This window comes from Amphiura filiformis, chromosome 9 (assembly GCF_039555335.1).
Source record: "Amphiura filiformis chromosome 9, Afil_fr2py, whole genome shotgun sequence".
NCBI classification, from domain to species: domain Eukaryota; kingdom Metazoa; phylum Echinodermata; class Ophiuroidea; order Amphilepidida; family Amphiuridae; genus Amphiura; species Amphiura filiformis.
The window spans coordinates 33,640,207-33,663,606 of NC_092636.1; the positions used below are offsets into that span (position 1 = coordinate 33,640,207).

At 36.2% G+C, this 23,400-nt stretch overlaps 1 protein-coding gene across 1 annotated transcript in view; it reads right to left on the bottom strand.

Annotated features, from left to right (window-relative positions):
- Nucleotides 1–2,571: 2,571 nt before the first annotated feature.
- LOC140160901 (uncharacterized) overlaps nucleotides 2,572–23,400 on the bottom strand; it is a 115,385-nt gene continuing 94,556 nt past the window's right edge. The window contains 13 exon segments of the mRNA XM_072184236.1: nucleotides 2,572–7,210; nucleotides 7,213–7,686; nucleotides 8,121–8,285; nucleotides 9,222–9,357; nucleotides 9,865–9,935; nucleotides 10,346–10,453; nucleotides 11,154–11,224; nucleotides 11,798–11,898; nucleotides 13,907–13,992; nucleotides 14,526–14,628; nucleotides 15,729–15,790; nucleotides 16,313–16,438; nucleotides 20,552–21,307. Coding sequence (XP_072040337.1) covers nucleotides 3,485–7,210; nucleotides 7,213–7,686; nucleotides 8,121–8,285; nucleotides 9,222–9,357; nucleotides 9,865–9,935; nucleotides 10,346–10,453; nucleotides 11,154–11,224; nucleotides 11,798–11,898; nucleotides 13,907–13,992; nucleotides 14,526–14,628; nucleotides 15,729–15,790; nucleotides 16,313–16,438; nucleotides 20,552–21,307 — 5,985 coding nt within the window. The 3' untranslated portion in view covers nucleotides 2,572–3,484.

Here is a 23,400-nt window from a genome sequence, read left to right on the forward strand (position 1 = left end):
GTTCTTGTTGTTTTGGGGTGTTTTTTGGGTTTTTTTTTTGCAACACAATAAATGAAACAAATAATATAACGGAACCCGATATACATTGTATTAATTCATTTTTATTAACTTTTATCATATTTTTGCAAACATGAATATAATTTTGACAGTATTTTTCATACACGGCTACCAACCTCCGTGTAGGTGTACAAAGTACATGACATTAATGTTTGACAATACGTTTACAATATAATATCAAAATATACATTTGACAGGAATGCGTGACACATTGTTATGTAAAACAAATAAGAAACATTTATCCACTCAAGCAGATGGCTATACCCAAATATAGCTTTACTGTTATAAATAGTGACTGCAAGAGGACAGTCTGCGGCAGAGGTTATTCTATCAAAAAGTATTTTTTATCTTTCTTGTGAAGGTTGAGGAATATGAGAAACTGACAACTTAGAATAAAACATTTTCACAAGGAACTTGTTGCTCAATATCACAATAACGATTAGCCATCAGCTGTAACAATGGGCTGTTCTATTTAAATTTCTTACACCCTGGATGGAAGACCTGAGCTTAATCTTCCATACAGGGGGTGTGAATTTTAAAATGGGGTATACCTGAAGGAGTGATTCCGTTTGTGAACTACACTCCCTGTGCGGGATATTAAGGTAAAATGCGGTATACCTGAAGGAGTGGTTCCGTTTGTGAACTACACTCCCTGTGCGGGATATTAAGGTAAAATGGGGAATACCTGAAGGAGTGGTTCCGTTTGTGAACTACACTCCCTGTGCGGGATATTAAGGTTATGTCTTCCATAGAGGTTGTGTGGATTTCATGGAATAGCCCAATGTGTAATATCTATTATTGTCCTCATTTGGTTATTGCTGCATGATGGTTACCATGGTGACAGTATAGTTTACTTTATGTATCACATTTGTATAGTAATTTAATTACATATTTTACAAGTATAAATACAGTACGTTATTTTAGTATCATACAAAACAACTTTAATAAATAAATGAATACAAAAAGAACAATGATAATGACAATTTGTCCATGATATTTTTGCAAAAAACGTTCAGTAGGCCTATAGCAGTTTCAAAAATACGTATCCTTTTTTCTGCATCCATGCTAGTACTTTAACACATTGTAAAATATGTTATGCACGCATGCTCAATTTTCATTCGTGCATATCATTTGAACATTAGTTTTGATGAAAGACATTATATTACTTTAAAACATGCTAAAATGCATCTAAGCAAAACCAATTCAAAACAAAAATTGACGATATTAATCGGGGAAATAGCGTCTTTCTATAAATGGAAGATATGGAATATAACATATTATTCCTTAGACATTATAGTTAATCTATTCTTTATAATCTACTTCTGTCTTTCTCAATTTGCCTACCTATATCGTTGTATCGTCGTTTTCTCATACTGCCGAAAAGTAAAGGTTATCCATCCTATCATAGAGGGCGACATTGCTTAATTTGGGGTGTTGGTGTTTTTTTTGCAGTGCAAAGTCGTTTTTGTCATGTTCGCTATCCGCGCTCAGCGGATCGCGGGAGGCGCTTCATTAGAACGGTTTATAGTAACCTACTATTCATTAATAGAAATTACAACGATATAATTGGAAAAGGATTTGGCATTCATGTCTGAATCCATCGTCATCTTTCTGATTAAAGCTAGAAACTATTTTATCTCTCGCTCTTAAAGCGCTATTAATGGACAACAGTTGTGATAAAATAAATTAGAACATATTTACTGACGACTTTGCGACCAGTATAATACTTGCTCTATGATCCCTCTGAATACAAATACTAAAAGCATTAGTAATAGTTAGAATATAATAATATTTATAACATATCTCTATTTACAATACAATAAAAATAACGAGGTTTACGAAAACAAAATAATTCGTAACACCAAAATACATAAAACTACTGGAGCTATTAAAATTATTCTTTGTTACACACGGGAGAAATTCAAATACGTAGGGGTGTGTGTACAAAGCTACAAAACAGACATGCTGATGGTGTTACTGTCATGCTGTACATGGTGAAGCACCTCGCGCTTCCTCTCCTATCATATGGTTACAACCACAATGACAATCACAAAACTCGGTATCAGTGATGATATGTTAAAACATTTGCATAGCTTTGACATAGTAATAAACATTTGCCATTCCTTGTAAAGTATTGTACTTGTTTAGGGACCGTTCACAAACACTTGTTAGGGAGGGGGCATGATGCAAAAACATTTCATCGCGAATTTTTTACGCCCCCCCCCCTTTACAGATCTCAAAAATTTCAGCCCCCCAGTCCCCTTTTTGACATGAAAATTATGGGTCAACCCCATAGAAAAGCATATAAACTTAATTTTCCCAGGAAAAATTGTGGTATTTTTTTTCAGCCCTCCCCCCACTTAGGAGGGTCAAAAATTTTGAGGCCCCCCTTTTGCATCAGGCCCCCTAGCAAGTGTTCGTGAACGGTCCTTAATCATTTTTTTTCTTAAAATCAAAGAACATTCGTGATGTTGCAAGAGTGCCATATAATAGTCTAAAACAATAATATTTACTATAATACTTTTGTAATGTACCAATATAGGTGTAACCTATATCGCTATACATTTACGTGGATTGGGTGCACCCCAACATATAAAAACTCTTTATCATCTGAAATAATTATACCAAAGTAAACCTAAATTAGCAAGCACACGTACGAAGACCACGAATTGTCATAGTTTCACGGGTGTATAGCTGGCTTTTAAACTTTAGTAATTAACCAAATGACTAACTCTATTCTTTTATAAAGTATTTGCGTCGTATTTTTGGCAAAATAACTGTCAAATTAATTAAACTGAAAAGCAAATTGACACAATTCTATGTGATACCGATAACTAGTCTTTATGACCACTTATATCCTCTGAAATGCATCGAAGTTATAGCCTTTAACTAAAGCATGCGCGTAAGAAGACTATATTTTGAAGTATAGTTTCACGGGAGCTTTACTGGCTTTTAAATTTGGCATCAGTTCAGATAATAAGTACCACCATGACATACATACACCAACCAGCTAACACAGTTTTAATTTCATCATCTCTATCCTCATATCTAGTGTCGGCCCATAGTGTCGTAACTTTCGCATAATATCGAAGATACAAGATTACTATATAACGTCACGCCCTCTATAGTCAGAATAATACAAAGCGACGGTTTACAGTTATTTTGGGTTCGTCAATATGTGAAAATTACAACGAATTATGACCACAATAGAATTTCTGAATACTTTAATAAAAAGTACATTACCCGTTTTTAAAATGTTGCACATGGACAAGATATATGATGTATCTCAATTAAAATTCTGCTATTATTTAAAATGCTGTTATATTTCTTAATAGTAAAAAGTTTATGCAATTAAAAAAAAAGAAAATAAGCTGAACCTGACATGGCAAGTGAACTCTGAATTTTCAATATTTTCGCTACTGGCTAGTTATTTTCCAGATGCAGATCTTTGTGACTTAGTTGCAGTTGTAGATTTTTCGTAGTGTCCACTTCCAAAACCAAACCTTGGTCGGAAACCATGTTGCTGAGTTGCGTTTTTAGTCTGTCCCGTTTTTGATGTTGCCGCCGCACTTTTAGACCGTCTTAAAGACGACGCAGTGGGCGCTGTTAGTCTGGATGCTTTGGTTTCTTTAATTGGTGCAACCTTTGTTTTGGTAGATGCGGATACGCTTTGTGGTTTGCGTATTATCTCTTGAATGTCTTCCTCTACGTCAATAAGATCCACATGAGAGTCCTCATACGATTCAGCAATAGAATCAGGCCTTTTATCACCTGATCCATGTGATCTCTGCCCTGATAGCTTACGAATGAATTTACTCAATCTACTAGGCTTAGCTCTCATTGCTTTTAAACTTTGAGGTGGTCCACGCTTTCGCGCGTCGGGTGGAAGAGACATCGTTGATGCTCGATGTAAACTAGATTTTATGTCCGGCTCCCTCTGAAGATTGCTATCTGATGTAGACATGGTGCTCTTAAGTAAATCGGGATCTGAATTACTGCGCACAAGAGGAACGTATGGAAGTCGTGGATCTACACTAGTTGGTGTTTTGTCTTGAGATTGTCCCGCATTTTCATTAAGTGTATCATCAAAATTGCACTGGATATCATTGACTGATACGTCTGATTTGTCGACATTTTCCGCTTTTCGAATTCCTGTCTGTGTCTTCTTTACGCGGGCACCAGTTGTAGATGATGTTGACCGGACGTTCGTATTCGGAGGTGAATTTCGCGTATTTGAAGACGATCCAATAGGTTTTGATGACGATTTAGCAAGACCGTTGCGAGAGGTAATTCGCGGGGATGCAGTATTACTCCTTGAGGCAGTTCTTCTGACAGGGGCGGTTCGCACAAGTGGTGAAGCTTTAGTGGTGCCATTTTGACCAATAGTTCTCGTGCGTTTCTTTTCAGTCTTTTCTTTATCCAGTGCATCGCCAAGGCTACTCATTGAACTAGCATCATCTGTATCTGCATTATCTCTGAGTTCCCTTTTGGCAGCTACATCTTCTTTGAGCTGTTGTCGAATAGTTTTACCCGTAGTACGATTAGTTTTACTGTTTAATGCGAGGCTATTTGGTCTCTGAATACTTGCGGTAGTAGTTGATGGCTTCTTCTCATTAACGATACTCGAACTAGTTGATGATTTCTTGTCATTCGAGCTAGGGGATCTTATACTTGAGTTTGAGTTTTTATCAGACTGTTCTAGTGTTGCACGGGCCGAAGTACGAGCTTTTCCTCCACGATTGGTGATGCTACCTGTTACATTAGATCGTGCAGGCATTGTCTTGCGTTCTGGAGCATTCCTTGCAAATGGTTGCGAGCGCGGTGATCTGTTCACAGAAGTTCCAGTTGATGGTTTCAGTTTTGAAGCGCCTTGTTTTGGTATTGAAGTTGTTGAACCTGAGGATTTGACAGAACTAACACTTCCTCTGGGCGTATTTAGACGAGCATTTCTTTCAGAAGCCAAGCTAGTTCGACTTACATTTGACGATGCCGAATCAGCTCTACTTTTTATACTTGCTGCCCGTGGTGTTCTACTTCCTTGTGTGCCCGTGCTGCTCACACTTGATACATTAGATGAATTTGAATCACTTCTCCTTCTATCTGGTTTCAAATCTGACGAATCACCACTAGAAGTCCTTTGTCTCGGCGACCTCTTTGTTGCTTCAATAGTTCTATTAAGACTAGTTGGTGTGCTTCTTCCACTAGTCGGCGTGCTTCTTCCACTGCTGGATAAACCATTGTTTGGTCGTAACAAAGATCTCCCTGATGATCTTGGAGATTTAGCATTCGAAGACATAGAAGAAGGCGTGCTGATAGATTTTGTTAAACGTGGTTTCGCCACACCCGGTTTCGCAAGGTTGTTCAAATCTCGCGGTTTTCTCAATTCAGGACCATTTTCAGACTTAATAGGTTGTGCAACCGATTTAAGGTTCCTTGGTTTAGGAGAGCCATTCTCCTTGGATGCTCGAGAAAGGGGAATGGTATTATCATTGACATCACAAATTGGAGGCGACAAATTTGCATTGGTGCGATTCGCTAATGACGTTTTGGCAGATACCTCAGAGGAATCTTCATTGCATTTTCCCGTTTTGTTCTCACGTAAAATATAAACGTCAGCATCTGCAAGTTGATACACTGTGTTTTTAGAGTCTGGTGACTTTGACCGCGGAGCCTGAATACTTGGGTTACTACTAACTGATTCTCTTTCAGGAGTTGTGGCGCGAACCTTCATATCAATAATGTCACGACGAATTTCAACCTGCTGTCTATCAATGGAGTCCCATGGATCTTCATCAACAACCGGTTTATGTTGAGGTGGCATACTTTGTGCACGCTTAAGTTGTATTGCTTTCAAACCACGTGGTCTATCTATATCTTTGACTGGACCAACGGCCATTATTTCCTCTATGGCACGTCGATCTTGATTAATTCTATCACGATATTCTTGTACTAAAGACATTCCTTCCACTGCCAAATGGGCATTGATTGGCCTATCAAGAAACACAGATGTTTCATGGTCCTTATATATGTCTTGCGATTTTCTCCTTTCTGTTCTTTCCTCGCGTGATTTTTGCGTGTCTAGTTCACCATCAACCGTTCTCCATCTGCGATGCCGTGACCTGTAATTACTTTGATGGCTGGTCGTACTTTCATCCATTGAATTGTTTATATCATGTATATGTTCCCTATTTTTGCGCTCTCTATCAACAAGAGTTGTTTCAACAGTGTCAAGAGCAGCTTCAACATCAACATGTTGAAGTTTATTCTGCCAATTTGTCACTTTTTCTTCCACCGTTACTTCGTCGTCTTTAACAGGTACAGACACACAACTTGGTGTCACCACGCGATCACAATCAGATGTGCTGGTGTCACCCAGTCTTGTATTGTCAATAAAGGCACTGTCATTTTGCGTTTCGTCTGAACTATTTTTTCTCCGATTCGCCCGGCACCGCGATTTGGGAGACGTGGAAGCAAATACACTTCGATTAGTATCTGAACCTACTGAAGCATTACTATTTTCATGTGAAAAGTCACCTATTTTACTGCTGATATTTATATCGCTTTTCTCAGTTTTCGGTGAGTCCATATCATTGAAACTACCCAAACGACTCTCGTTTGAGGCATAGGATATATCACTTGATTCCCTGTCCCTCAAAGCATCACCCACACCACCCGAATCACTCTGACTTCTTCTTAGTCCTCTGACAGGCAACAGTGATTTACTTGTGGATTCAATTGGTGATGTACTGCTAACGTCCGAAAAAGATTCTTTATTACGTTCTCGTCTTGCTATTGCTCTCAAAGCAATACTATCCTGTGGACTGTCCAACACTGAGCGATGTCTTCTTAACCCACCATTGGGTATGCTAACTGGTGAGGTGATATCTTTCCCACCATCAGTGTGATCAACACTTTTAGATTTCCGTGTCATCATTGGTGAGTTCAAAGGAGACTCTGTACGTTCACGAGTATCCGCTGATACTACGTCGGTATATCTCCGTGATTGTCTACGACCACTACGACGAAGGCTTCCTTCGCGTTTGAAACTTTCAAATTTCTCCAAAGCTTCTTCCTCGTTTCCTTGTAACAACATATCAAATAAGGAATCATCGTCAGCAGATCGTGGGCGCTGTTGCGACCTCACTCTTTTGCTGCTGAGGTCATAGTGTTACTAGGTGAAGTATCGTGACTACCAGTTGATCCCCACGTTCCTTGCGAACTAACACCACTTGAAACACTCCTATTGTCATCATTTTCTGCAGTTGCAGCTGAACTATTTTCGGTTATAGAGTTCAATTGGTCAAATTTTTGCCAAGATTTCCTCATAGGTGTGCCTCTTGTTAAACCTGACCCAGTATCTTCATCGGGTCCAGGAGATGTTGGGCGACTTCCATAATCACTATCAGTTGCATCACCAATACTATCGGGGCTTTTCCTTGAAGAAAAGCCGTCGCGAATCGTGCCGAGCAATTTATCGACAATTCTTCCTCCAGTTGTGCTACTACTGCTCTGTGATGAGGTACTGCTTCGTGAGGAAGACTTTCGATTGTCTTTCACGCGTTTCTGTTCTTCACGTTGCTGTCGTCTCTGTTCGGCTTTCTGCTCCTGTTCACGGCGCGTTTCGTTTTCCTGTTTAATAATAATAAAAAATACTGAGTATTAAAATGTGGCCTTACTGGTTAGGTGTTTCTGAAGAATAATACCGTGCATTTAAATATAGACTTACACTTTACATCAAGTTGAAAACAAGAGTGGTTAATTACTGACTAACATTTAAAACGTACCTCTAAAACGTATCAGTTTTAATTACGATGTTTGCTTTGTTTTCTTAATTGTCTTTGTTTTGCTTTGTTGTCAAGCTAGATCCAATAATAGACATGGTAGGACTCATTAATATGCAACGCATGTACTGAGAAATGGTAAGTGTATCAATTGACATATTATCCGAACCGCTTAAGTCCATCTCTCAGATTGTAAAAATAGCTGATATTTTATAACTACGTGACATTGAAGGTTGTTTTCAAAATGCCATTGGTAGACCACACTAAACATCTAATACCCACCTCTATTGCTTTCTTGAATTTCTCACAGAATATCTTGAAGGTGAGAATACATTCTTCCAAGTTAAATGTCTCCACATCATCGCAGAAGAAATCAGCTAGTTTGCCTTTCATCTGATCCACGAACTCCATCATTTCTCGGAGCTCTTCAAGATCTTCCCGTGACATCTGAAAACGTGATAAAGTTGTAGATGTCGATTTAAGTAAATTGACAGTATAAAGTGCACAAAATGAAATAAGCGGAACGGAATCGATAGGCATTTTCTTACAATTAGGAAATGCTCTGAGCATGTAGGACAAAGTACACTTATAAATATTCCTTTTATTTGAAGTATATCGGACATAAGGTATACATGTACATTGATTTGTATTTTCTTTGCATCTTATTGTTTTTATCAATCCATGTATATAGTGATTAACAAAGCTCATGTAATTTTGAAAATATTTTGTAAAAAAACAATGTATAGACATTCAAAAGGATGTTCAAAAGGCATAATGATCAGTGTCCTTTGCCCTACTCAATTGATCAAAATCCTTGCAAGTCGGCATTTATGCTATCACATTCAACAAATCAACATCAAACACATTACCAATTTTAACACATTGCACACTTTTGGCTGATAAGCGTGTATTAAAACACATTCTGAAACTTTCTGATCTGCCTTTTCTAGTGGTTGGTTTCTCAACAGGATTTTGGCAGATTTGGCATTACAAAAGTGCATATTTGAGACTGGACACAAGAATGGATTAGATATGTGATTTGCAATGGACAATTGCGTAAGTATTCGATATTTAAATAATACTAACACTCAAAATTAAACATCATTCCCATTTTTTACACATAACATACTTTCGATTGTTAAAGTTATTGTGATATCTGCATCCTTTAACCTACTGACACCTATTTTAAGTAGCTGATTTCCCAACAGGTATAACAGGAAATTGGTAGTATCGGTATACTGACACAATACAAAGCATGATGTCAAGATGAGACATTTGAGGCTGAATACGAGAGTGGATTATCACATTATTTGCTGAGGGAATACTGAAGAATAGTGACATCAAAAAGGAAAGGAAGAAACTTCTTTTAGATAGTCAACCAACCTTGACAATTTCTTGCACATATCGTTTGACGCTGGTGGCGCTTTCATCGACGGAAATTTCCTCAAGATGTGTTTCGATGGTGTTCACTCTCTCTTCGAGAGTATTGATGTCACCAGTCAGCTGCTCTAAAGAAAATCTGGAAGAGATAATACAACAGCAAGTTGGTAAGTAATTCGATATTACATAAAAGATATTAGCGTTTACAGATGCTTAATCTGATATTAGATAAACTTAATAATCTCATTTTAGAAGTTTAGATAATCCCATAGGAAAATGGCCGAAAACGGACTCTGCCCAATTTCACCCCCCCCCCAATCAGACCAAGTGCCCCCTCTAGGATGACTCACGCTACACCACTGGCGATACTCATGCCTTACTAGATTCTAAAACCATAGTGCCCGGTACATGTGTTTGTCTAGCCTATACATCTTTTACACACAGTTTTCCCTATTGCCACATCCATTAGATCCCGGGATTTGGATAGATTTACCTAACTTTGTGGCAGATTTTTGGATACCCTGGATATTCGTTTCACTCAAATGTGTGTTTCTGTACATGAATTTATTAATGGAGCACATAAAAATATTCAGTTGTGCCCTATATAATTTCAAATGAATGTTTTGGAAAAATATACTAGACTTACTTGGACGCTTCTTCAAGCTGTGTAAGCTCATCAGGAAAGTTCAGTAGCGTCTTATCCTTCTTCTCTGCCATCTAGGTAAGGTGAAACATAACGAAACATTATAAACTATCAGTTCAATTTTCCATTGCATGCGATTCAATAACTATTACCGGTATTCATATTCATACAAACAATTTTTTAATTTAAATGTCAACAAAAGATAGCTTGAACTATCATGGCCATAAGAGCCACATCCAGTTTATCAAAAGTGTGATGTTAATTAAAACTTCAGAATAGAGAAATGCAATTTGCCTTATTATACAAAAAATATTATCAACCATGTGTCAATGTATTTTAAACACTTCTTGACATCAAGTGGATACAAATGAATCAACATAAAGTGGATGCAAATGAATCAATTTAGAGTAGCAGCACATTTACAGACAGGCTACAAAATATGTTAGAAAAATAATTAAAAATCTGAAACATAAGCAATACCTACCTCGGCCACACAGTGCATTAGATTCATCCTAGGTTTATTGGCTCTAGTCTCCACTAATTTCAACAAAGACGCCACTTTGAATCCCATTGCATTTCCAGCATAACCACCCTAGGAAGAGCAAAAAAAAGTAACGTTACGTTTCAATTCTACAAATTAATACTTAGGCAAGTTATTTCTTGAAAATTATGATATCAAAGGAGACTAATCCTGCATTAATGTGATCATGAATGTGACTATTACCACTGCTACCTTGTATTTGAATTAGAAAGGATTGGGGATTTCTTTTTAATTGAGCATTTATATTAAAAAAGACCCAAAACATATAAAATTGAACAAATACTTAAATTGATTTTGATTTTCTATTAAATTTGCAAAAAGAATAATAGTCTTTCCAAGAATGTTTTAGGTTGTTACACATAATCCTTAAATTAAAGACCCATTCAGTGATCCCACCGAAAGTGTAAAAAAAATAAATTTGTTTATAAATTTCTTAAAAGTGAAGGATAAGTCATTCAAATTGTCATTTGGTATTTTTGAAATGAAAAACTTGCCAAAAAACAAAGAAAATTAACGAAGTTGAAGCCCCATTCGAATACATGTAGCTAATTTAGATACTGTCACTTCAGTATCTAAATTACAGATTCATGTAAATTCCTTATTTCTGTCTTAAATACACGGCTTTCGGCTGAACCACTAGCAAGCTTATTTATGACAATGACAAAGGTACCAAAATGTGAATTTTGATGATTTTTACGATCGTCCCGATGAGCAAATCACTGAATATAGATATTAACGTTGGGTGACTTACTGCGTTGAGAAAGTTTCCAGTCAATAGCACCAGATAGAGAATTTCTTTCAATGACTTGCTTCCTAGTAGTTCTGTAAAATAAAAAGGCAAAAGTTAGTTTTAGGGCATTTTTGTAACAAAAACTTTTAATTTTTGTTAAATGACAAGAGATTATCAAGGATAAGACGAACAAAAACGTATTATTTGAATCGCTATACAACCAGCTCTGTAACATAAATGTATATACCGTATGTATATTATACAAATCTTTGACATTATCCAATAAGTCATAGTGGAGCAAATAGCTACAATTGTATGCTATTTCTTAACATCCATTCTACTTGCGTGTGAGACATGTTGATGCATCAACTCAACTGGCACGATAATTAGGATTATTTGACAAACACCCATTCTACTTGCGTGTGAGACATGTTGATGTATCAACTCAACTCGCACGATAATTAGGATTATTTGACAAACACCCATTCTACTTGCGTGTGAGACATGTTGATGCATCAACTCAACTCGCACGATAATTAGGATTATTTGACAAACACCCATTCTACTTGCGTGTGAGACATGTTGATGTATCAACTCAACTCGCACGTTGAGCATTAGGATACATTGGGATCTCAAACATGCTCATTTAGGGAAAGGCAACTTACCACGACTTGCCATGATGATGGACTCAATAGAGGGAATAAGAAAATCCATATCACTTGAAAATTCTTCCTTCAGTAGCATGCTATCTACCCGTAACTTGTAACTGTATAAAGAAAAAAAACACATTCATAAGTCATAAGGCACGCCAGTCCGAAAGAGTTAATAGCGATAGTACAGAGACCACATTGAGATCTTGAAGCCGAGGCTTTTAGACCAAGTTGAACTGAACACTTAATCTTAACCCTGGAATTATGGAAACTTTTGGGCCTCGTAGATCATAGCCTCATCAAAATTATTTGGTCAAAGTATATAAAGATATATGGCAAACATTTGACGAATCCATCTGTGACGTCGAATTTTTTTAATAAAAAATGCTTAGTTATGGAGAAAGTCACCCGAAAACAATATTTGCTATTCGTATTAAGTTAATGCTGGCTGGTTACGTATTTTTTCTCATTTTTGGGGCGCCCTCTACGGAGGCGTCCCACAATATAGGCATGTACTTGTGAGTAGCTTCTAATTTCAGTCTTACTAGATTTACTCCGCAATTGTTGTGCTATTTTGCTAAAATTATGCCCTTGCTCAGAAATAAATCCACAATATGCTTGGATTTTATTTTATTATTGTTTTCTGTTATGCACAGGATAAAATGGTGTGCGTATATTCTTTGTTTAAAAGACAAAATTAATGGATTTGTAAAACACCAAATAAATCGAGACCTTTGACCTTTGTAACCACTTTGACCTTTGTAACCAGTTTACCGCCTCTTAGAACCCGATAGACGGTGACCAACACTATGGATTACAATAGCCTAATCTGAATGGCATAGTCCAATAAGCTCAAATAAACAATCATAGTGCAAAATTTGACCTAACTTGCAGAGTATGAGTTTTTGTACCCAAAGTTTCAAAGTCAGGCATCTTATCAAGATCAAGATAGTGATAGTGACATAACAATTAACACGCTTATCTTACCAAGGTCTTATCTATCTGCATGGGGTAATTGGAAATTATGGTGTAGCCTATTTGTTTTAAGGATGAAACAACTGGCTCCTTTTGCATGGAAATTAGAACAAATTACTATACAAGCTGTATCAAAAGTTTGGTACCCAGCAGTTTTGATAGTAATTGAAAAGCCTGGTTCTTCCAAATGCAATATCGGGTCCCCCTTAAAATGATAAAATGATCAGACCATAGATCTTTTGTGACTGTTTATGACATTAATCAACAAATTATGCGGATCCTAGATGTGTCGAGGATGTTATGTTTATGAACAAAACGTTACGTTTGTATTTTCAACATTGTTAATCATTGCTACGTGTATGTTAACAAATGAAAGTTCTGTAATTATTTTAATTCTTCAATGCTAAGTTAGTAAGTATTCTTTTGGATATCATCAAATTGTAAATCTCTAGTCAGATTTTCAGTGTGTTAACAACTATGTATCAAAGATGTTACGTTCATGTACAAAACATTAACGTTCTTATCTTGTAAACATTGTATACCCATATAGCTACTTTTGAAGAATGAATGTTCTGTAATTGTCTTTTATCCTTCATCTCTATTAGATTTTCAGTGTATTAGCAAGTAGATGATGTATATGTATCACAGACGTTATGATGTATATGTATCACAGACGTTATACATTCATAAAAACTTTTCTTTTGGTCAACATAGGGGTAGATCCTCTTCTATACTATCCATCATATACCCCCCTGCATAACGAAATTCAACAATATTCAATATCCAAAGCAATATCATCACTACAATATGCCCCAAAATTGAACTCCCCACCCACATAATCGCAAATTGACACGACAGCTTCATTCCAATTCAATTTATTTCATCCAAAACGGTCCTGTGATACACCTTCCCCAATCAAACACATTTGTCTTGCATTTGATCATCTTCTACTCTTCCCTAGAAAAAATCATTATGATACCAAATCCCCGGGACCAAATCTAAACACCATGCCATGGAATTCACCATATCACGTCCAAGCTCACATACTTTGGGCGCCCCATTCCTTTTTTAAAGGAATTTTTATTTATGTTAGTAATGCCTTTTTATCGTGCCAGGTCAGTATACGAACCACAATAATAACAAACTTACAAAGGAATTTCAATGAGCATTTTGTAGAACTTTTCTGCCTGTCCGAGTTTGTTGAAATCACCATCAAATGAACGTAGCATATCCACCTGTGTGAAAATAATAGCAAAATGCATTAAATGTGTGTAAATCAGTGATTCGTGGACTTTTGGGTTCATGGTCCCATTTCCAGATAATCACTAATAGAGGAAGCTGAAGAGGATTTCCTGCTGACAAAAACCTACAAATAATGTGTTCCTGGTCCGGAAAAATCGGAGACAAAACTTAGAGTATATACATACGTAGTGCAAATTAATGCAATGCATGCTAGCCACATAGGCTTCAACATAAAATGCCTGAACCAATATCAGGCTTGTTTGCTCTTATTTTAATGCATTATCCATGCTGATTACAAATACGGTCATGAAAATGTATACAATTCTGACATTTATCGACTACAGTCAGCACCTAGCATGGAGAGAGTTAGTAGGTCTATTAAAAGGCCTCGAATTGATTTTACAAAGTGTAACCGGAGATAGGAAAGTCTACATTAGCAAGATTAGTGATGTTACAGTCTGCAATCTGCATGGTCTGTAACTACAGATTGTACTTTTTCATATCTCTCAATTAATTGTGTGTTTACCTCATCTGATTCCGGCATGATTTTCAGCAAACTTTTCAATTTTTCTGCTCCGATCTCCCCGCTCTTTCCTCCTTCTATAAGGCTAACAATGGTTTCATTCGTGCTGAAAATAAATTCAAACCGATAAGAACAAAATCATAAAATTGAACTCTATGAAAAATACAATAGGCCTACAATGAAAAAACAGGAATTCCCATCAATTTCCCACATTAACTTTGAACGTTGGAATTTTTTCTCATGTAAACTCGAAATGGAATAATACAAATTAAATGGTTGAGGAGGTACCTGTAAGTATAAGGCAAGTAATGGATAATTCACTTAAAGAACCTCAAACAATGGATTTAATGGATTGAACTTGAAGTATACCTTGAGTCCATGTAGCTTAAGAGAAAGTATGTCTTTGTATCCCTCATATTGAGTATTTATGTTACCTTGACCTAAAAGCTTAGTATCTTTGTCATGGCAATGTTGGTCAAGCGTCAAACAAGTTTATTTAATCCGGGGCATTTTAAACACTTCGATCCTATTGGTTAGTCACGAAAATCCCCTGGAGGTAAATAAGCACTGCTTTATTCAGCTGTTGGTTTCCCAGTGATTATAAGGAAACAATCCGGCAACCTGTTGCTTTATTTGAATCCGATTTTGTCTACTGGAACGAGATCATAATACGCGGTCATTTCGCGCAAATGAGTTGAATGATGTGATGTGAGCCATTTAATTGTAACAATATTTGCACCCTTTTCATGACTTCTAGTTTGTTTCAACTGACCAGTTTTCGTCTGTTTCGAGCATTTCGTTGTTTATATAGCCTTAGAAGGAGCACAATTGTTTTCATAAACCCTTTTGTTTCATTGTCCTATTCTCTATGACCAATTCGGAACATACCTGAAAGTCATGTTTTGTTTGAAAGTTAAGAACAGTTTACATGTTTAACTGAGCAAATATTTGCTTGACTTCGCACGTTTTGTAGGTTAAAAGATCGCACCATTCTACATGACTGTAGTGTCATATAAGCTCATATAGTTAGATTTTCTTATAGATAAGGGAAACGTGAGTAGAAAAGAATGGGTCGCCTTAAGTACGAACGGTGTTAAGAAATCGAGAGTTCACCTGTCGCGCAGTTTTACCACCTTAAATTAATCACGGTTTATATGACCGGTGATTATGGGTACCTTAATATAAATTACTGTATAATTGGCATACCTTCTGAATTGTTTGAGGAAAATGTTGACGTGCAAACTTCTTTTTCCGTCTAGCATTGTAATCTGTAGAAAAATGTGGAAGAAATTCGTGTATAAACATATGTAAATAAGTACAATTAGGTTTATTCGTATACAGCAAGACAAAAATATACTTTAAATTACTTTAATTCAATATTGCAATGACATTAGTCACCTACGTTCAAACATTACCTATGGTATTTTGTTGCATGCACTTACAAAACATGATAAGGGACCGTTCACAAACACTTGTAAGGGGGGCCTGATGCAAAAGGGGGCCTGATGCAAAAGGGGGGGCCTGATCATTTTGACCCTCCTAAGGGGGGGCCCTGAAAAATGACCACACATTTTCCTGGAAAAATTGAGTTTATATGCTTTTCAATGGGTTGACCCATAATTTTCATGTCAAAAAGGGGGGCCCTGAAATTTTCGAGGTCTGTAAAGGGGGGCCCGAAATTTTTTTGCGATAAAATTTTTTTGCATCAGGCCCCCCCTTACAAGTGTTTGTGAACGGTCCCTAAATGATCACTTAATTTTTATAAGCATGTTGAAAATTAGTGTTTATACCTCTGTGGATTCTCGCTTCTTTTTGACCTCTCCTTCTTTCCCTTCTTTCCTCTTCTGTTTCATGAGATTTTGCTGGCAGAACAACTCTTCCAGGTTTTCCCAGTCAGCATTGAAGCCATTGTTAATCTGAAATAGAGATAATTGTGGTGGCAACACTTTTGGTTACTAAAGTTATGGGAAATAATCTGCTATTCCAGAAAATAGATGCATGCACACCCCCTGTAGAGGAGTTCGGATTTTTGGACTTTTCGTCAAGTCGTGATTTTTGGAAATCCAAGACTTTTATTGTGATCAAAGGCGAAAAAGTCCAGCAATAATAGGTCAAAATCAGAGGCTCATTCATTTAATGACATTTCCCAGCTTTTTCCAGTAACATTGGCAACTGGAATTCCAGTTGTTTTCAGAAAGCAAACTTGGAAATCCAGACATTTCTTTTATTAAAAGGTTACTTCTCTATAGGTGTGTGCACTTATTTTCTAGAATAGCCTGAATGTAGTGTGCTGAGAAGTCACGTTTGTGAATGAAATGTTTGTTATGCAATACCAGGCCTGAATACGACAGCTGACCGGCTAGTTCTGTAGGCCAAGTGTGCAGCTCTCTAGGCCACAGATCCTAGAACACCTTGATATCACTGCAAGGGTTTTTTCTTGGGGTTTTTCTTCTTCTTTTTTTAAATAATAAATTCGTCTTTGCTTTTTTTTTTTTGTTGTTGTTGTTGTTATTTGTAATTTAATTGGGTCGTTTTGACAAAAAGTAATTGTTAGTCTTTAATTATCCTTAGAATAAAATACGTAAGACATTGTCAATGACTTCCTGGAAGACATACACGACCTGGACAACACATTCTTGTCTTCATTCCAAACTATACAGCTGCTTGGTAAATAGGACATCGCCCTTTTCCCAATAAAATCATGTTTTGATGATTAGTCAGTATACCCATTGAAATCACTGCCATTCAATTAAACCGACACAATTAGGTTTATTAACTTTAATCAACAATACAAACTAACGCTACTGAATTCAGAAAACATGGTTTTTGCAACAACAAGACCATAAAGTTTGACTATAAAGTGATGGCTGCATCACACGGTAAATAAAAACACTTGGCCGCATCACACAGTAAATAGAAACACCATCCGAACAAATACGATAATTATAATATTATCATAAGATTATTTATTCTTTTGACATCATTCATGAATGATGGTTATAATACATGATAAACTCAAGGAAACTTTATCTTTTGGACTTTGAGTGACCACAAAGTGGACATTGTTGCCATTTTACACCACCAGGTCAATGACTTCTTGACCAGGAAATGCGATACATGGCAATATTCATATTTTGCCCAAAAACATCGAAATGGCAAGGTTTTTCATATTTATCATATTTAACAGATAAACGATGAGACGATATAGGCCAGATTATTCGCTTCTATACATGTCATAATTTTGTGTTCATCATGCATCCCTTCTATTCAATTTAATTGATCTTTCTATTCAATATAAAATTGATATTAATGGCATGTTTCGGTTTATGTCCCATTTTGTTTAGTTTTTGTTTCGTGGTGTTTTTTCCTTGTTCGGATACATTAACTAAAGTTTATAGCCTAAATTTGTATATTCTGATATCTTTGTTCATTTGAGGTTGGGCTTTTTGGTTATCTTTAAGGCGTGTCGGAGCCTTCATCAGGCCATATTTTTTTGTACCTTTGCTTAAATAACATAGTTTATTTCTGCATACATTGATCTTATAGGAAAGGATTCAAGGAAGCCACTGGTTACATTTATATTTCCATATGAATTGCAGTTATTCAGTTGTGATAATAAAGGGCAAAACGAAACTTTGTGCTATTGTCCCCTCCCAGAAAAAAAAAAAAAAAATCATGCACATGGGGGAGGGGCGGACTTGATCAAACCCATTACAATGAGAGGATCTCATATAGAACCCATATATCCTTGTGTATATGGGCTTTATATTTGGGAACATTTGAGTACAAACACCGCTCTGACTCGCCTTAAAAATGTTGCTTTTGGCACAGTATTAGTGCCCATATATTTTGGCTGAAACCCAATTGCTGTGTATACAAGTAGCCCACATTTGATGAACTTTTTCACTTCCGATCTATAATGTCTACCCTATACTATCTGAGGAAGGAACACATTCAGCTATGGTATCTCTCTGTTTTGTGTAATCATGGTTGTCATTGACAAAAAGAGTCCTATTTTTGAATTAATATATATTCATGTTTAATTTCGAGCATTAAGTAAATATGACCGTTCAGAAAGTACATATAACACACTTTTGGATTTGATCAATGTTATACTCCCCCACACAATACATTTAAATGAAAAGCGTTATTATTATTTTTTTACAGTAAATCGTAAAAACAATTCCAGTGCATGTCTACTCTTCTTATGTCTTACCAAATCACAGAGGAAGGAACATTCGACTACATGTATCCCGTCTCTTACAGATTTAAAGATATACAGTAAAACAATTGAGTAGTGACATTGAAAAAAAAGGGTATATTGTACTATCTTTAAATTATATTCATGTCTAATATTCAAGCATTTTTAAGTAAACATGACCGTTCAGAAAAGTACATATGGCCGATTTTTGGATTTGATAAAAATATCATGCTTCCAAAATACAATGGAGCTGGTGGAAGCCAGTAAATAATAATATCTGGAATATCCCGGCCCTGATAATAAGTGACTCACTGAGTAAATAATAAAGTAATAAGTCTGTGGTCTGTTGCAAAAATAGTCGTTATTATATTTCATAATGCATGACAATTCTGAACAATTCTAGTAAACCTGTATTATACAAGATGAAATTATTAACGCATTTTTTATTTTATTTTACTTTTTTTCTTGATTTAACGCTACTTTGCTTTATATATTTCTTATTTCGACGTGCAAATCGTACATGATTTGCACACAATACGTACAAAAACACCTTAGTAAACCACAACCATGACAACTTCAATTCGGCTTTAACTTTGTTTTTCAGTGCACCGTGACTTTGACAATGGTTACACCCACTAACTCGATTAATATAGAATATGTTTGTTATTTTTTCCATTCGAGGGCATGCAATTATGCGATTGCAAAAGTATAAATGAGTTAAATGAATAACACAAATCAAATGTCTGAAGACATTCATCATTGTACTATTAGTACCTATGAACTCCAAAATGAGGCATTTTACCCGCAAAACATATTAATAAAACTTCACTCTTTCATCATCAGACCACGATGATCATTATCGTCATTGCTAAACATATCAGAACAATTTGCCAATTGCCAGTAATTGCCGAGCCAATTGCCATAAATAAATGTTGTAATTTAATATTAAAAAAAAAAAGCAATTAGTTTGTTCCGGCTTAAGTCACTTCAAGTACACTTTACTTTGAAAAGTTTTCTTATGTTTAAGAATATATATAATCATTTGGATTATAAGGAATCATATTTTAGATGTTCATGTCATGGTCTATAATATTACCGGATTTATGGCAGATGTAAGTCACAGTTCATTGACAGCCTTCATCACCAATCACCATGTTCATGCCGTATCGTGAAACGTACATATGTAATGTGTTTTTGTATATATTTTCGCCAGGAATATCTATAATATCCACAGATCTTCAGTTTGTTTCTTCAGATTTATATGAATAAATGTTAGCAGCATTGCAGCATTTCAAAATGGTAATTGTGTCATAATATCATGTGACTGTTTCAGTCATAAAAACCTCAATTTCCTTTTGAAACTATTATGCCTATGTTTGTCTGATTGTCATGTCATTGAAGATAGCAAGTAAACATGGTAAAGGTAATGCTCGTGAATCGTGATGGTACTGGATAATGACGATCACAACATGTTATTTAGACATTGGACGTTTTCTCTCCGGGATATAAATTTCGTCATACTGGTGTATGTTGCAACGGGCGAATTTTTGTTATGTATTTGAGTATAAACGTCGCTACACCAAGTGCGTAAAATAAGTTTAAGGTCATAGGGTTAGGATTATGATTGGGATTAGTACAAATACTAGTGATATTATAGGGATATGCAGAAGGGTCAATTAAGGTCACATTAGCTCAATATGATTAAAATCACCTTATGAAGCAATATGTTCACCGAGTTATTTACTGCTAACAATCGAACAATAATAACGCTAGATGATCTGACCTATGAACTTAACCCTAGTTTAAATACTATTTAAATAGCACTTACCTGGTTTACTTTGCTCCATATACTCTTCTCATTCATCACTTTATGTGGTGGTAGTTTACTCCAATTTAAAGTTCTCATTCGAGCCTTCGGTTTCACACTTGGAACAACAGTTGGTTTGGGAACACTCCTTACTGACGGTGCACCAGGTGGAGGGGGTGGCCCGCCCATTCCTGGTGGTGGAGGAGGTGGTGGTGTTGATCCCATTCCTGGAGGTGGTGGTGGAATAGGGGGTCCACATCCTGGGAGTGGAGGAGGTGGAGGAGCCGTTCTCATACTTGGCGGTGCAGGTGGTGGTGGCGGTGGAGGAGGGGAAGAAATATTAACAGGACTTCTGTCATAAGATTTGTCACTTGTGTCTCTGGCTAAAGCTTCATTGGAGGTAGTATGAGGGGATACTAAAGCGTCGGCAATTCCCATCTCTGTCTCGGGTTTAATTAATGCCTTTCCTGGAATATCTTCAGTTGTAAATATACTCCTCTTTCTTTCCCTTGCATAAGATGTTGATGATGACCGTCCCCTGGTTCCATCTTCGTCACCTCCAGATGGCGATTGAAAAGTGGTCACAGCTTTAATCAGTTCACGTTCTCCGAGTTTCAGAAGACGTTCTCTGTGCTCTTTCTTTTCCAATAAGATCGATTTATGAACCAATTTTTCTGCTACCTCCCATACTGCGTCACTGATAGGTTCCCGTGTATCAATCCGTAGTAAATGTTGCAGTATGGTGAGAAAAGGCGTTATCTGAGGAGTGTCGCACACCTGCACAACGGAAACATTTAACAGAAAAGTTGTTATAAGTTGGTGTATAAACAATTAGTATTGGTCAAGAATGGCAAATACACTGTTATCGCTTAGAGTACATATAAATCAACAAGTGGTTATGTTCTAAATAAATTACCGTAGTTATGAGAAAATGTGCGCTGTCCGACTATTCTAAACGCTCACATAGGCTTACTGAATGCAGAAGAATTGCCGAAAGGTAGGCCTACAATAACTTATTGTTATCGCATGAAAGCTGCTGCAAAGAAAGGTAATATTTCCGACATTGAAAGTTGTACAGTTTTAGTAAAGTCCTTAACAATTTCCGTATTCATAATACCGAAACAACATCCAATCCAAATCATGTATGAAAAACATGGCCAAGACTGCTAGATATACCTTTTATAAGTTCCAATTTGGCGTCAAAATCCCGGTCAAAATTCACTTTTATTGCATTTTTGTCGTGAAACTCTGTTTTGACAACCAATCCCGTCAATGAGCAGTGCTGAACTAAATAACTGCACACATGATCAGTTTATGGGTGAACTCCGCCCCCACTATTTGCGATGATGTCACCAACCTCTGAATGACTACTGCTACGTTTATGTTTACATTTCTACTGAGTTTTTAGATTCGCATGCATAGCTTTTGAAGTCGTCATAATTATTCATTTAAAGGGTAATCCCTGCCGACTGAAAAATAATCTGCTGACCATTTTGTTAGTCAGGGTTGACTGTTGTAACAAAAATTGGGGTAAAAAGAAGTTATTTTGTAAAGATACAAAGAGGCTTTCGTGTAGAAATAATAAATAGTCATTGCATCGGTAACGGGTTGATGACATTTAGATTTATCAATATCATGATTATTGTAAAGGAACTAAGGACATGGACAAAGTTTGGATAATTAAAGGGATTAGTGTTTTGTTTTGAAGCTTATATGACTAGTTCTACCTTAGTAAACAAATATATGGGCCCTCTATGGTATCTACATTCCAGGGGATAACCATTCATCGGGTTAATGTTTTTCTATGTTAGCCGATGTCGAACAGGTCATTTGAAAAGATATCTACAGCAAGAGGAAAATAAGGAAATTGACGGTACAGCTTTGTTATCTATAGATTTCCAGTGCATATTATTATAAAGAATATTATGAAGAATATACCAAAGCATTTTTTGTCAAATATTGACCAAGCAGACCTGCTAAAATAATCCCAAATAATAGATTTCAAGATTAGGCCCTATATCAAACCTCATTTTCGCGACTATTTTAACCAAAGAAATGCACAAAAAGCCTAAATCAATGTACACATTTTATTTTAAAAATGCAAACCAACATGACCAATAACAAACCAATAAAACATTTGGTTTGCATCTTTGAATTTTCTAAGATAAATAACGTAAACAAGAGCAGCAACTTCCCGGAAGCTAACGGTATTTATGGTTTTACATGATAAAAGCTTGACCACAGAGTGAATCAAACCAAAGTGTGAAATCAGTTGAAGAAGGTTCAACTATTTATTATTATGATTGACTCAGCAATAAAATAAATGATCTGTGCAAAGTATGTTGTCTTTACAAAACACCCAAATGTAAATTCTTCAATCATGCAGAATATGATAAAGATAATGAGCAACTGTTGTTGGCAAACATCATCAGTCGCTTGAAAAACAAAATTCATACGAGTCTCTATTCAACTTTAGACGACAATTTGACGCGGTCATATGCCTTCTGCTTGCATGTACTTGCAATCGGATTTGAAGACACGCAACTTCTCTTTCGCCTTTCTTTTTTTTCTTTTTGAAAAACAAAATTACGATCCATTCAATCAAACACCTTATGAGCAACCATGAATATGATTATTTTAAATTAATGTGATTCAGATTCAATTTCAAATAGTGACCCAAAGTTATTGCTTGCAAAATAACAATAAAACGCATTCATTTATGATACAGCATAATCATACTTGCACCGATAGGATGCAAAAATAAGAAATAGAGCAAATGCATTCACATTTATTACAAACAAAATAATTATGGTCATTTATATTATATATCAAAAATGTGCTGCCATTGGCAATGTGATTGACAGACATAA